The following is a 13,935-nucleotide window of genomic DNA, read 5'->3' as shown; positions in this document are numbered from 1 at the left end:
AAAATAAGCAGGAGACAAATGGGAGTGGTGGAAACAATTAAGGTAGGTATGATGGAGTAAAGGAGTGGTAAGACAAGGGCAGGACAGAATGTAACCTAAGAACAGAGGTGACAGAGGGTGGTGCTGAAGCCCAACAGAAAACAGATCTCTTCTGGTCGTCAATGCTTTCAATGGGTGTTTAAATACCAGTATATCAGTTTGCTGACCCCGATTGTGGCCGTTAACCTGTTAAGTGCCTCGGTTGAACACAACCACAGCACCTAACTTACCACCCCACGGGCGCCGCCATCTTGAATGTCCACTTGCCACCTTCCACAACATCATTAGAGGACGGAGATCAGATCCATGGCAGCCTACAGTCTGATTGAGACTTGTAGGCTTGCCATGTGTAACGATCTCTAATAGCCAGCAGATGGCAGGCTATTAGAGATCAGCAGTAATATTGCTTTATAGCAGTAATATTGCTTTATACTGCAAGAATAAAGTATTAAGTAGTATTAGCAATCAGATCCTGCTGGGCTAAAGTACCCTGAAGGGTCTGGTATCACTGTGATCATACCGACCCAAAGAATCAGGAGAAAGTGTAATTTGGAGCACAGAATAAAATCCATTCTTAGTGCTTCTTGTAACAGAAATTGGTCCTCTAAAATGAATGTAGATACACTGCTGGTATTTTCTTGTTGGTGCCTCTCTCATAGATCAGTTATGGAGCCTCAGACCCGTTCTTATCCAGCCAACAACATTTCCCATCATTTTTTCGGACAATTTTCAATGATCGTGAAACATTGTCTTCTGTAGCCAGACTTATCCAATACTTTGGATGGACTTTTGTTGGAATTATAACATCTAGTAATGAGAGTGGATTTTGGGAGTCACAGTTATTATACTACTATCTGAACAAACATCACATCTGTGTGGCCTTTATAGTATATAACAGTCTTGCATCATCTCAGACCAGATATTCAGAGTATAAAATACATTTTAGCAATGTGGTACAGTCAGTCCAGGTTGTGATCCTCTGTGGGACTTATCATGATATAAGATCTTGTCTCCTTCCTTTGCTCCAAACATCGTTCTCATGGGGAAATATCCAAAGATCTTCAATTGCAGTTTGTCTCTTGAGCCTCCATCATTCATTACCTCAGAATTCAAAGATATTTACGATGATTTTTATCCTTTAAAATACCCTGATGATAAATTGCTTCAGAATTTGTGGATGACAACATTTCACTGCCTATCAGGAGACAGAGGAAAAGATGAAATGTATGAGAAGATTTATGGGACACCTCTACACAACTGCACTGGTCAGGAACGTATTGGAGGGATCCGGAGTGACCTGTCTTAGGACATGGATGATCCGGTGTACAATGCTGTAGCACTTATGGCCAATGCCCTAAACACAATAAACTTGTCCTTAAGTGACTGGTTCAGTAATGAGGAAGTCTATCGATACCAGGTGAGTTGAGGAACAGCTTCTGGACGGCAAACTATTGGTTTTAGTCAAATTTACTCAAATCCCATGAAAAAAACTGCTTGTTTATTGCTCATACTCATATTAGTGGTACCTTCATTTTAATTTGTATAGCTTTGTTCCATGGATTCTCAGGAGAAGGTGTTAACTACCAATAAACTTCCTCGCTATTGAGTCCTAAACATTTTTTTACAAAGAATGCAAAAAACGGATCGATAGAAAATATTATTTAATCTGCAAACAATTATCTTTCACAGTTGTACAGGTGTAAACATACAAAGGCTTATTATTAAAGCACTGATATCTTTATTTTATCTAATTTGTTTCCATAGCATGAAAAAGAAAAAAATCCTGATCGTCGACGTGGTCCACCAAATCCGACGTAGTCCACCAAATCCGACATAGTCCACTAAATCCAACATAGGCCTCCAAATCAAACGTAGTTCTCCAATTCCAACATAGTTCTCCAAATCCAACATAGTCCATCAAATCCAACATAGCCCTCCAAGTGGAACATAGTTCTCCAGTTCCAACATAGTTCTCCAAATCCAACATAGTCCACCAAATCCAACGTAGTCCACCAAATACATAGACGATACACAAACACACACAAAAATAAAGGTTTATTTAAAAAAAGGTAAACGTGTTAGCCCCTGCACTGCTCTTGTAATAGCCTGCTTTGGGTTACTAGAGTTTATTAGCCACCTTTTAGAATTCAAATTAATGCAGGAACTCCTAAAAATTCATAGTGGTCTCTGTCTTGCCCAGAGATGCATCACATTTAATTGTGGCACATTTTATGGATAAATTAGGAGAGCAGAGACTGCCTTCAGATGTCCCTTCACATTCACAGCAACTTCTAGTCCAATCGAGGTGCGAGTTTAGTTGAACAAAGTTAATGTGACCGGATGTATTCAGCTCAAACACACAAGCACATTTACTTACCTGGTCCCTGCACGATCCCCGATCCGGAATGTCCCCCCGAATGTACATCTTCTGCGATTCATACGCCCAATTTCCTGCATGTTGACGCTCCCCTGAAGTACACCATCTTCCTCCAGGTGTATGTGAGTGCACAGCTTGTGACACAAATTGAATTATTAAATCCAGCGCGTAGCCCGAATCCGTTGGATAGCCCATCCCCCGATTTGTGTCGCGTGAAAGCTGACGCGATTGCCACACAATCCCCAGCACGATCCCTGAAGATTCGGGAAACCCGACAAAAATGAGGCTGCGGGACCCTTAGTATAAGAGCTCCATAGAGTTTCAGAAGACATAAACTGTAGTCTCATAGATTTCAGACTAGAAGAACAATCTGGTGCTCACGACCACAACGACCTTGTACTAGATGTGGCATAAGATGGCTAAGCTCTGTCATGGTCTGATCACTCCTGCCATATGAGCTGGTTATGGCTCATCCATAGTTCCTACTTGTGTCTGACCGGCCACAACTTACCCACTGCTCCTCAGATCTTGCATACTGATATTTTAACTTATTTCCTTAAAACAAATCTTAAAAGTCAGAGGTCCACCAGAAAACAAAACTTTTGGAAAAGTTCTGCAGAAATTAGGTATTGTACAAAACAATTCACTCATTCCAAGTCAAAGATATATCAGCATTAGAGATGAGCGAACACTAAAATGCTCGGGTACTCGTTATTCGAGACGAACTTTTCCCGATGCTCGAGTGCTCGTCTCGAATAACGAACCCCATTGAAGTCAATGGGAGACTCGAGCATTTTTCAAGGGGACCAAGGCTCTGCACAGGGAAGCTTGGCCAAACACCTGGGAACCTCAGAAAAGGATGGAAACACCACGGAAATGGACAGGAAACAGCAGGGGCAGCATGCATGGATGCCTCTGAGGCTGCTTAATCGCACCATTATGCCAAAATTATGGGCAACAGCATGGCCATGACAGAGTGACAGAATGAAGCTAGATAGCATCTAAAACATCCAATAATTGACCCTGACACTATAGGGGACGGCATGCAGAGGCAGCGGCAGCAGGCTAGAGAGTGGCATGGCGACATACCCTAATTGGACTCAGGCTTCAAACCAATGGGTGTAAGAGAGGAACCAAAGGAGGTGAGCAAGAAGCGCTCAAATAATATCGGTACATGATAAAAGTTTGCCAGTATATTTTGTGGATTACACAGCAGGGTGGCGACAAAGTTAACATGGAAGCCATGAAAACAACCCAAAATTCTGCCTGACACAGCTCGTTTGATAAGGGGACCATGTATGCTTACAGTTCATGCCAGTCGCTGCACTGGCTGCCAGTCTCCTTTCGAATACAGTTTAAAATAATAATAACCCTCATCCATAAAGCTCTGTATAATGCTGCACCCCCCTACCTCTCCTCTCTTATCTCAGTCTATCGCCCAACCCGTGCTCTTAGATCCGCCAGTGATCTTAGATTAACCTCTACCCTAGTGCGGACCTCCCACTCGCGTCTCCAAGACTTCTCTAGAGCTGCACCAATTCTATGGAATGCTCTGCCCCGGACTATCAGACTAATACCTAACCTCCAAAGTTTCAAACGTGCTCTTAAAACCCATTTCTTTAGGCAAGCCTATAACACTCATTAACTGCATGAAGTTTTAACTCTTCTACTAACCCGTCCTGTGTCGTCCTCCCATCTGTTATCCAGCAACCAACAGGCACCAGACTTCTCTGCAGTCCCATTCACCCTGGACCTGGTATATAAGATGACGGCTGAGTGGTTCAAGCGACAGCAATTCCATTTATTATATTTTTTTCTATTCCCTAAGAAGAATGGCTTGACCATTAAATATTCTTTTACCTCGTGTTACCCCATCATCTTCATAAACCGTAAGCTCTGGCGAGCAGGGACCTCACTCCTGTTGTTCCATACAAATGTTGTGCTCTGTTACATTACATTTGTATTTGTTTCCTATGATTTGTAAAGCGCTGCAGAATATGATGACGCTATATAAATAAAGATTATTATTATTATTATTATGGAGGCAGTGAACTAGTAGTAGATTAAAGGTGCTGCAACTATGTTAGTTGGATCTTGGCATGGAGCTGGCGCTCTGCAGCCAGGCGAGCTTTCGCCAATCCAAGCCCCTGTCTCTAGGCTACTCCCCAAACAGCACTTCTAAGAACCTTTTGTATAAGATCAAGTGTAGTAGCGTTCTTATAAGTTTAGGATATGGCGGGTGAGGGGAATGTAAACAGCTGCGCAAGAAGCGCTGAAATAATATCCCTAAATGGTAAAAGTTTGCAAGTATATTTTGTGGATTACACAGCAGGGTGGCGACAAAGTTAACAACTTTGATGTGGAATGCCCTGTAATAGCTCTTGGGCGGTGTGCCTTTTATCGCCTAGGCTCAGCAGTTTCAGCACCGCCTGCTGTCGCTTAGCGACGGCACTGCTGCTGTGCCTAGAGCTACCGACTGATGGCGCCATGCCCACGGATGGTAATTCGGAGGAGGAGGAGGTGGAGGAGGGGTGGGAGGAGGTATAGTAGGCCTTTGAGACCTGGACCGAGGTAGGCCCCGCAATTCTCTGCGTCGGCAGTATATGACCAGCCCCAGGGTCAGACTCGGTCCCAGCCTGCACCAAGTTAAGTGTAGTAGCGTTCTTATAAGTTTGGGATATGGCGGGTGAGGGGAATGTAAACAGATGCGCAAGAAGCGCATGATGCGCATGGAGCTGGCGCTCCGCTGCCAGGCGAGCTTTCGCCAATCCAAGCCCCTGTCTCTAGGCTACTCCCCAAACAGCACTTCTAAGAACCTTTTGTATAAGATCAAGTGTAGTAGCGTTCTTATAAGTTTAGGATATGCCGGGTGAGGGGAATGTAAACAGATGCGCAAGAAGCGCTGAAATAATATCCCTAAATGGTAAAAGTTTGCCAGTATATTTTGTGGATAACACAGCAGGGTGGCGACAAAGTTAACAACTTTGATGTGGAATCCATGAAAACAACCCAAATTTCTGCCTGACACACCTCGTTTGATAAAGGGACGATGTATGGAGGCAGCTATATGGACGACTTTTGGAGGTAGCAATGGAGACAACGTGTGGAGGCTGCTATGGAGACAATTTAATTTGGATAGTGCCTGTATGTGGCAGTCCCAAACATTTTTCAAACCAGAGGAGCAGGTAGGTGGCCCTCCAGTAAAATGGAATAGATTGAGTGCCTGTATGTGGCAGTCCCAAAAATGTTTCAAACCAGAGGAGCAGGTAGGTGGCCCTCCAGTAAAATGGAATAGATTGAGTGCCTGTATGTGGCAGTCCCAAACATTTTTCAAACCAGAGGAGCAGGTAGGTGGCCCTCCAGTAAAATGGAATAGATTGAGTGCCTGTATGTGGCAGTCCCAAAAATGTTTCAAACCAGAGGAGCAGGTAGGTGGCCCTGCAGTAAAATGGAATAGATTGAGTGCCTGTATGTGGCAGTCCCAAACATTTTTCAAACCAGAGGAGCAGGTAGGTGGCCCTCCAGTAAAATGGAATAGATTGAGTGCCTGTATGTGGCAGTCCCAAACATTTTTCAAACCAGAGGAGCAGGTAGGTGGCCCTCCAGTAAAATGGAATAGATTGAGTGCCTGTATGTGGCAGTCCCAAAAATGTTTCAAACCAGAGGAGCAGGTAGGTGGCCCTCCAGAAAAATGGAATAGATTGAGTGCCTGTATGTGGCACTCACAAAAATTGTTTCAAACAGAGGACCGGGTAGGTGGCCCTCCAGAAAAATTAAATGCATGAAGTACTATAGCAAGAGCCAGTGGGCCCTGTCAAAAAATAGCCAGTTTCCTCTGCTTTACTGTACAAAGAGGAGGAGAAGGAGGAAAATGAGGAGGAGGAGGAGTGGATCAATTATTCAGGTTGAGCTTCCTTCACCTGGTGGAGATTGGAAATTCTGAGAAATCCAGGCTTTATTCATTTTAATAAGCGTCAGCCTGTCAGCGCTGTCAGTCGACAGGCGTGTACGCTTATCGGTGATGATGCCACCAGCTGCACTGAAAACCCGCTCGGACAAGACGCTAGCGGCAGGGCAGGCAAGAACCTCCAAGGCGTACAGCGCCAGTTCGTGCCACATGTCCAGCTTTGAAACCCAGTAGTTGTAGGGAGCTGTGTGATCATTTAGGACGATGGTATGGTCAGCTACGTACTCCCTCACCATCTTTCTGTAAAGATCAGCCCTACTCTGCCGAGACTGGGGACAGGTGACAGTGTCTTGCTGGGGTGACATAAAGCTGGCAAAAGCCTTGTAAAGCGTACCCTTGCCAGTGCTGGACAAGCTGCCTGCTCGCCTACTCTCCCTCGCTACTTGTCCCGCAGAACTACGCACTCTGCCGCTAGCGCTGTCAGAAGGGAAATACTGTTTCAGCTTGTGCACCAGGGCCTGCTGGTATTCATGCATTCTCACACTCCTTTCCTCTGCAGGGATGAGAGTGGAAAGATTTTGCTTGTACCGTGGGTCCAGGAGAGTGAACACCCAGTAATCGGTGCTGGAATAAATTCTTTGAACGCGAGGGTCACGGGATAGGCAGCCTAGCATGAAATCTGCCATATGCGCCAGAGTACCAACGCGTAAGAATTCACTCCCCTCACTGGCCTGACTGTCCATTTCCTCCTCCTCCAACTCCTCCAACTCCTCTTCTTCTGCCCATACACGCTGAACAGTGAAGGACTCAACAATGGTCCCCTCTTGTGTCTCGCCAACATTCTCCTCCTCTTCCTCCTCATCCTCCTCCACCTCCTCCGATATGCGCTGAGAAACAGACCTGAGGGTGCTTTGGCTATCAACAAGGGAATCTTCTTCCCCTGTCTCTTGTGACGAGCGCAAAGCTTCCGACTTCATGCTGACCAGAGAGTTTTTCAACAGGCCAAGCAGCGGGATGGTGAGGCTGATGATGGCGGCATCGCCACTGACCATCTGTGTTGACTCCTCAAAGTTACTCAGCACCTGACAGATATCAGACATCCACGTCCACTCCTCATTGTAGACTTGAGGAAGCTGACTGACCTGACTACCAGTTCTGGTGGAAGTTGACATCTGGCAGTCTACAATCGCTCTGCGCTGCTGGTAAACTCTGGATAACATGGTCAGTGTTGAATTCCACCTCGTGGGCACGTCGCACAACAGTCGGTGAGCGGGCAGTTGGAGGCGGCGCTGCGCTGCCCTGAGAGTGGCAGCATCTGGGCTGGACTTCCTGAAATGCGCACAGATGCGGCGCAACTTCGTGAGCAAATCAGACAGATTTGGGGTATGTCTTGAGGAAACGCTGAACTATCAGATTTAACACATGGGCCAGGCATGGCACATGTGTCAGTCTGCCGAGTTGCAGAGCCGCCACCAGGTTACGGCCGTTGTCACACACAACCATTCCCGGCTTGAGGTTCAGCGGTGCCAGCCACAGATCAGTCTGCGCCGTGATGCCCTGTAATAGTTCTTGGGCGGTGTGCCTTTTATCGCCTAGGCTAAGCAGTTTGAGCACCGCCTGCTGTCGCTTAGCGACGGCACTGCTGCTGTGCCTAGAGCTACCGACTGATGGCGCCGTGCCCACGGATGGTAGTTCGGAGGAGGAGGTGGAGGAGGGGTGGGAGGAGGAGGAGGCATAGTAGGCCTGAAACACCTGGACCGAGGTAGGCCCCGCAATCCTCGGCGTCGGCAGTATATGAGCAGCCCCAGGGTCAGACTCGGTCCCAGCCTCCACCAAGTTAACCCAATGTGCCGTCAGCGATATATAGTGGCCCTGCCCGGCAGCACTCGTCCACGTGTCCGTGGTCAGGTGGACCTTGTCAGAAACGGCGTTGGTCAGGGCACGGATGATGTTGTCTGACACGTGCTGGTGCAGGGCTGGGACGGCACATCGGGAAAAGTAGTGGCGGCTGGGGACCGAATACCGAGGGGCGGCCGCCGCCATGAGGTTGCGAAAGGCCTCGGTCTCTACTAGCCTATAGGGCAGCATCTCCAGGCTAAGCAATCTGGAGATGTGCACATTAAGGGCTTGGGCGTGCGGGTGGGTTGCACTATATTTGCGTTTCCGCTCCAGCGTCTGGGGTATGGAGAGCTGAACACTGGTGGATGCTGTGGAGGATCGTGGAGGCGACGATGGGGTTTTTGTGGCAGGGTCCTGGGCAGGGGGCTGACTATCAGCTGACACAGGGGAAGGAGCAGTGGTGTGCACGGCCGGAGGTGAACGGGCTTGTTGCCACTGAGTGGGGTGTTTAGCATTCATATGCCTGCGCATACTGGTGGTAGTTAAGCTAGTAGTGGTGGAACCCCTGCTGAGCCTGGTTTGGCAAATGTTGCACACCACAGTCCGTCGGTCATCCGGTGTTTCCTTAAAGAACCTCCAGACTTCTGAAGATCTAGCCCTCGCCGCAAGAGCCCTCGCCACGGGAGCTTCACTAGTTGACACATTTGGCGCTGATGCACCAGCTCTGGCCCTGCCTCTCCGTCTGGCCCCACCACTGCCTCTTCCAACCTGTTCTGGTCGAGGACTCTCCTCCGTCTCAGAAGCACTGTGTTCACCCGGCCTCTCAACCCAGCTTGGGTCTGTCACCTCATCATCCTCCGATCCCTCAGTCTGCTCCCCCCTCGGACTTCCTGCCCTGACAACAACTTCCCCACTGTCTGACAACCGTGTCTCCTCATCGTCGGACACCTCTTTACACACTTCCACTACGTCAAGAAGGTCATCATCACCCACAGACTGTGACTGGTGGAAAACCTGGGCATCGGAAAATTGCTCAGCAGCAACCGGACAAGTGGTTTGTGACTGTGGGAAGGGTCCAGAAAACAGTTCCTCAGAGTATGCCGGTTCAAATGCCAAATTTTCCTGGGAGGGGGCAGACTGGGGGGGAGGAGGCTGAGGTGCAGGAGCTGGAGGAGTGGCGATTTCGGTGACATGGGTGGACTGCGTGGAAGACTGACTGGTGGTGGACAAATTGCTCGAAGCATTGTCAGCAATCCACGACATCACCTGTTCGCACTGTTCTGGCCTCAACAGTGCTCTACCACGAGTCCCAGTAACTTCAGACATGAACCTAGGGAGTGTAGCTCTGCGGCGTTCCCCTGCTCCCTCATCAGCAGGTGGTGTCTCACCCCGCCCAGGACCACGGCCTCTGACCCCTGCAGTAGTTGGACGCCCACGTCCCCGCCCTCGTCCTCTACCCCTAGCCCTCGGGTTAAACATTTTTAAAATGAGAGTTATAACTTTATTTTTTTTTTAACTTTTTTTTTTTTTTTTTTGTGTTTTTTGTTTTTTTTTGTGTTTTTTGTTTTTTTTTGAGTTTTTAAAACCAAACAATGCTATCCTATTGCTATGGCTATTTTCTAGCCAAGTATCAAAGCACACTACTATGCCAGATGAGATGACACTGAGTTAGTGCCTAATTGAAATCCAACCCCTACTAAATTTTCCCACTTCGGTCTTTGCTATGGATATGTGCGTCACTAAGCGCAGAACACAGCGGTCGCAAGTCTCACTACAAATTGCTCAGAATTGGCTAGTACATGCACTGCAGAAAGTACAGCCACCAGCAGATCAACCAGAAATCAAATATATAGAACGCTACTGTAGGCGTAAGTAAGCTGTTTGTATTCTCCTATGGCTATTTTCTAGCCAAGTATCAAAGCACACTACTATGCCAGATGAGATGACACTGAGTTAGTGCCTAATTGAAATCCAACCCCTACTAAATTTTCCCACTTCGGTCTTTGCTATGGATATGTGCGTCACTAAGCGCAGAACACAGCGGTCGCAAGTCTCACTACAAATTGCTCAGAATTGGCTAGTACATGCACTGCAGAAAGTACAGCCACCAGCAGATCAACCAGAAATCAAATATATAGAACGCTACTGTAGGCGTAAGTAAGCTGTTTGTATTCTCCTATGGCTATTTTCTAGCCAAGTATCAAAGCACACTAATATGCCAGATGAGATGACACTGAGTTAGTGCCTAATTGAAATCCAACCCCTACTAAATTTTCCCACTTCGGCCTTTGCTATGGATATGTGTGCCACTAAGAGCTAAACACAACGGTAGCAAGTCCCCCTGCTAATTCCTCACAAATGGTACTAGATGCAAATTAAAATAAAAAAAGTAGGACGTTATTGTAGCCCTAAGAAGGGCTGTTGGGTTCTTTGAGAATCACTCCTGCCTAACAGTAAGCTAATAGAACACCCTAACGCTTTCCCTGACCAGCAGCAGCTCTCTCCCTAGCGGCATCCAGACACAGAATGATCCGAGCAGCGCGGGCAGCGGCTAGTCTATCCCAGGGTCACCTGATCTGGCCAGCCAACCACTGCTATCGACGTGTAAGGGTACCACGTCATGCTGGGTGGAGTGCAGAGTCTCCTGGCTTGTGATTGGCTCTGTTTCTGGCCGCCAAAAAGCAAAACGGCGGGAGCTGCCATTTTCTCGAGCGGGCGAAGTATTCGTCCGAGCAACGAGCAGTTTCGAGTACCCTAATGCTCGACCGAGCATCAAGCTCGGACGAGCATGTTCGCTCATCTCTAATCAGCATCTAGATGTCTTTGACAAATACCCTTTATCACTTTATTAATTATTTATTACTATTATTCGTTTTTAAAGAAAAAATTAACTCAACTTACAAAAAAACCCTGTCAAATCTTCATTTACAGATAAGCCGGAACTTGAGACTTGCTGATAATAATGAGCAGAGAAAACTGGCAACCAAATACTTCGTCTATAACAGTATAATAATCAACCAAACGTGGTGTAAAGTTTATGTTGTGTCCTTCCTCCTGTACACTACAGAGCATTATAGTATGAAAATGAATGTCACCACAATAACATGGAAAACCGTCAAGAATGAGGTGAGCAGAAAAAGTAAAATGGGTTGTCCGACTATTAGAAAAATGTATCAAGAGGGCTGGGGAGGGCTTTTTAGAAAATAAAACTTTGCTCGCCTCCTTTGGCACTCCCAGTGTCCTGCACCACGGTCCGTCAGAGCCTTCCCCCTGTTTGTTCAACAGCTTCCGCCGGCCTGGCACACCCATCCGTCTCCTGATACAACAATGGGACATAGGGATGGATGGGCCAGGAGTTGCCAGGGCAGAGCTGTCATGTCCCTGTAAACAAACATGGACACAGCTCTGACAACCCGTCAGAAACGGGGCATTGAAACATTGAAGTCTCAAAGTTGAGCACATGCACCAGGTAAGGGATGAGCGTCAACCAGGCTAGTCCCAAAGCGTCTAGTAGGTTGTACACCACCTTGTTGGGCTTAAAGTTCAGTGTCAGACAGATGAGTTTCAACTCAGCATGCTCCTGTTTCCCCATGGCTGTGTACAAGTTGGTGGTGCTGGTGCTGCACTGACTGGATAAGGAGACAGGAGTGGAAGATGTGGAGTCGGAGGAAACAGAAGGCAACGAGTGATATCCGGTAACCATTGGTTGTGGAAGTATATGTGCCTAGCTGCCACTTCATTAACGGAGGGCAGTTAAAGAGACATAAGGTCTCTGTCCATGCCAACTACTCCATGAGTCAGTAATGATGGTCACCTTGCCTATAATGGCATTGCGCAATGCAAACCTTATTTTCTCTGTAACCCATTGGTGCATGGCAGGGATGGCCTGCAGAGAAGGTTGGAAATTACGTATTGTGGGACAGTCACCACCATAAGATTCTTAAAGCCGACCATCTCCAACAGCCTGAATTTCAAAGGCCGGCTATTTTGAAATGCTCCCGTTCAGGACTAAAGCTCATGGGTGAGATGGGCCAAACTTCCAATTTTCCCTGAATTGCCCCGGGCTTTTGCAACACGCAATCAGAATGTGGCGCATCGGCGCCGGCATGCACGCAACGGATTTGAAAAACTGCAGTATTTAAAAAAAAAAGTGTCGCTTGACACGCACTTACCTGCACCCAGTAATGGATAGTGAACTCCAGTGAACACCGACATCGGGCGCACTACCTTAGTGAATCGCCGGAAGACCCGAATCCTCCAGCGAGCACGGATCCAAACAGTGAGGTCTGCTCATCCCGAGCCCAGAGGAGACATCCCTGTAGGAGACATATTATCAAAAGGAGGACAAACCCAATAGGATATTGTGCCCATCAGCTCCGGTACCTTAGAGTCCAGTCAGAAGCTTTTGTAGCAAAACCGATGGTCAACAATTCTTTCTTTATCTCGTATTCGTAGATACCAAAGTCACAATGTACAGAAAGTTGTCAACCAGGAAGCAGAAAGGTCCAAGGGGATTCTATACATCATTGCTGTGTGCCGTGTTCTGAGGGAACAATCTCCAGTGAACCAGGTAGATGATCCCAATGATCTTAACTACAGTCTGTCTGGAATATAGGACATTTCATCTGTTTTTATTTCTCATTACTTCAGACAGTGGAAGCTATAGACCCTGTCCTGACCATGAGTGGCCCAATGAGCACAAGACTCAATGTATCTCCAAACTGGTGGAATGTCTCTCGTTTCCAGAGGACATGATCTCTGTTATTGTTCTAAGTGGATCCTTTGTACTTCTTGTTTCCGCTGCAGTAATATTGAGGATACTTATCAGATATCGTGACACCCCAATAGTGAGAGCCAATAACAGGAGCCTGAGCTTTGTTCTCCTGGTCTCCATCATGCTGAGCTTCCTCTGTGTCTTCTTGTTCCTCGGTCGTCCTGTGGATATAACCTGCATGTTACGTCAGATCTCTACTGGAATATTCCTCTCAGTGTCCATCTCTTCATTGTTGGCCAAGACCATCATGGTTTACATCACCTTCAAAGCCACCAGGCCTGGAAGTGTGTGGAGAACATGGACTGGAGTGAGACTCCCTAATTGTGTGCTCCTGATCTGCTCCTCGGTCCAGGTTGTCCTCTGTATGAGTTGGGTGACCCTCTCTCCTCCCTTCCAGGAGCTGGACACACACTCTTATAAGGAGAAGGTCGTAGTTCAGTGTAATGAAGGGTCAGATCTTTGGTTCTACTCTGTCCTGGGTTATATGGGGGTTCTGGCTGCGGTTAGTTTTATTACAGCTTTCTTAGCCAGGACATTACCAGACAGTTTTAATGAGGCCAAGTACATCACCTTCAGCATGCTGGTGTTCTGCAGTGTCTGGATCGCCATGATCCCGGCTTATCTCAGCACCAGAGGCAAATACATGGTGGCCGTGGAGATATTTGCCATCCTGACCTCTAACGCTGGGCTGCTGGGATGTATATTCCTCCCAAAATGTTATATAATTCTGTTCAAGCCTGAGCTAAATACAAGAAAATATATCCTAGAACATAAACATGCGATGCTACATCAGTGATCATGTTTTGTACAGTGAAGAACGCTATCACTATGACGAGAAATCATCCTTAGACTCCATCCCCACAACAGTTTTTCTCGTGTGAATCCAATGTGATCCATTATCGCACTGGACTTGCACATCACTGTTCAGATATGTTTTGTTTCTTCAGTATAAATCTGCGTTGTGTCACATGTAGAGCATGTCCTACGTAGATGTGAATC

General features: G+C 47.1%; 1 protein-coding gene across 1 annotated transcript; it reads left to right on the top strand.

Annotated features, from left to right (window-relative positions):
* The first annotated feature begins 1,348 nt into the window (after window positions 1-1,348).
* On the top strand, window positions 1,349-13,732 carry LOC140070286 (vomeronasal type-2 receptor 26-like). Its single transcript, XM_072116639.1, has 3 exons — window positions 1,349-1,456; window positions 12,042-12,183; window positions 12,813-13,732. The coding sequence occupies exons 1-3, from the start codon at window positions 1,349-1,351 to the stop codon at window positions 13,730-13,732; spliced, it is 1,170 nt and encodes a 389-aa protein (XP_071972740.1).
* Window positions 13,733-13,935: the final 203 nt, after the last annotated feature.

Source organism: Engystomops pustulosus, chromosome 7 (genome assembly GCF_040894005.1).
Source record: "Engystomops pustulosus chromosome 7, aEngPut4.maternal, whole genome shotgun sequence".
NCBI classification, from domain to species: Eukaryota; Metazoa; Chordata; class Amphibia; order Anura; family Leptodactylidae; genus Engystomops; species Engystomops pustulosus.
The sequence above is the reverse complement of the archived record's forward strand: the minus strand, read 5'-3'. Positions and strand labels throughout refer to the sequence as shown.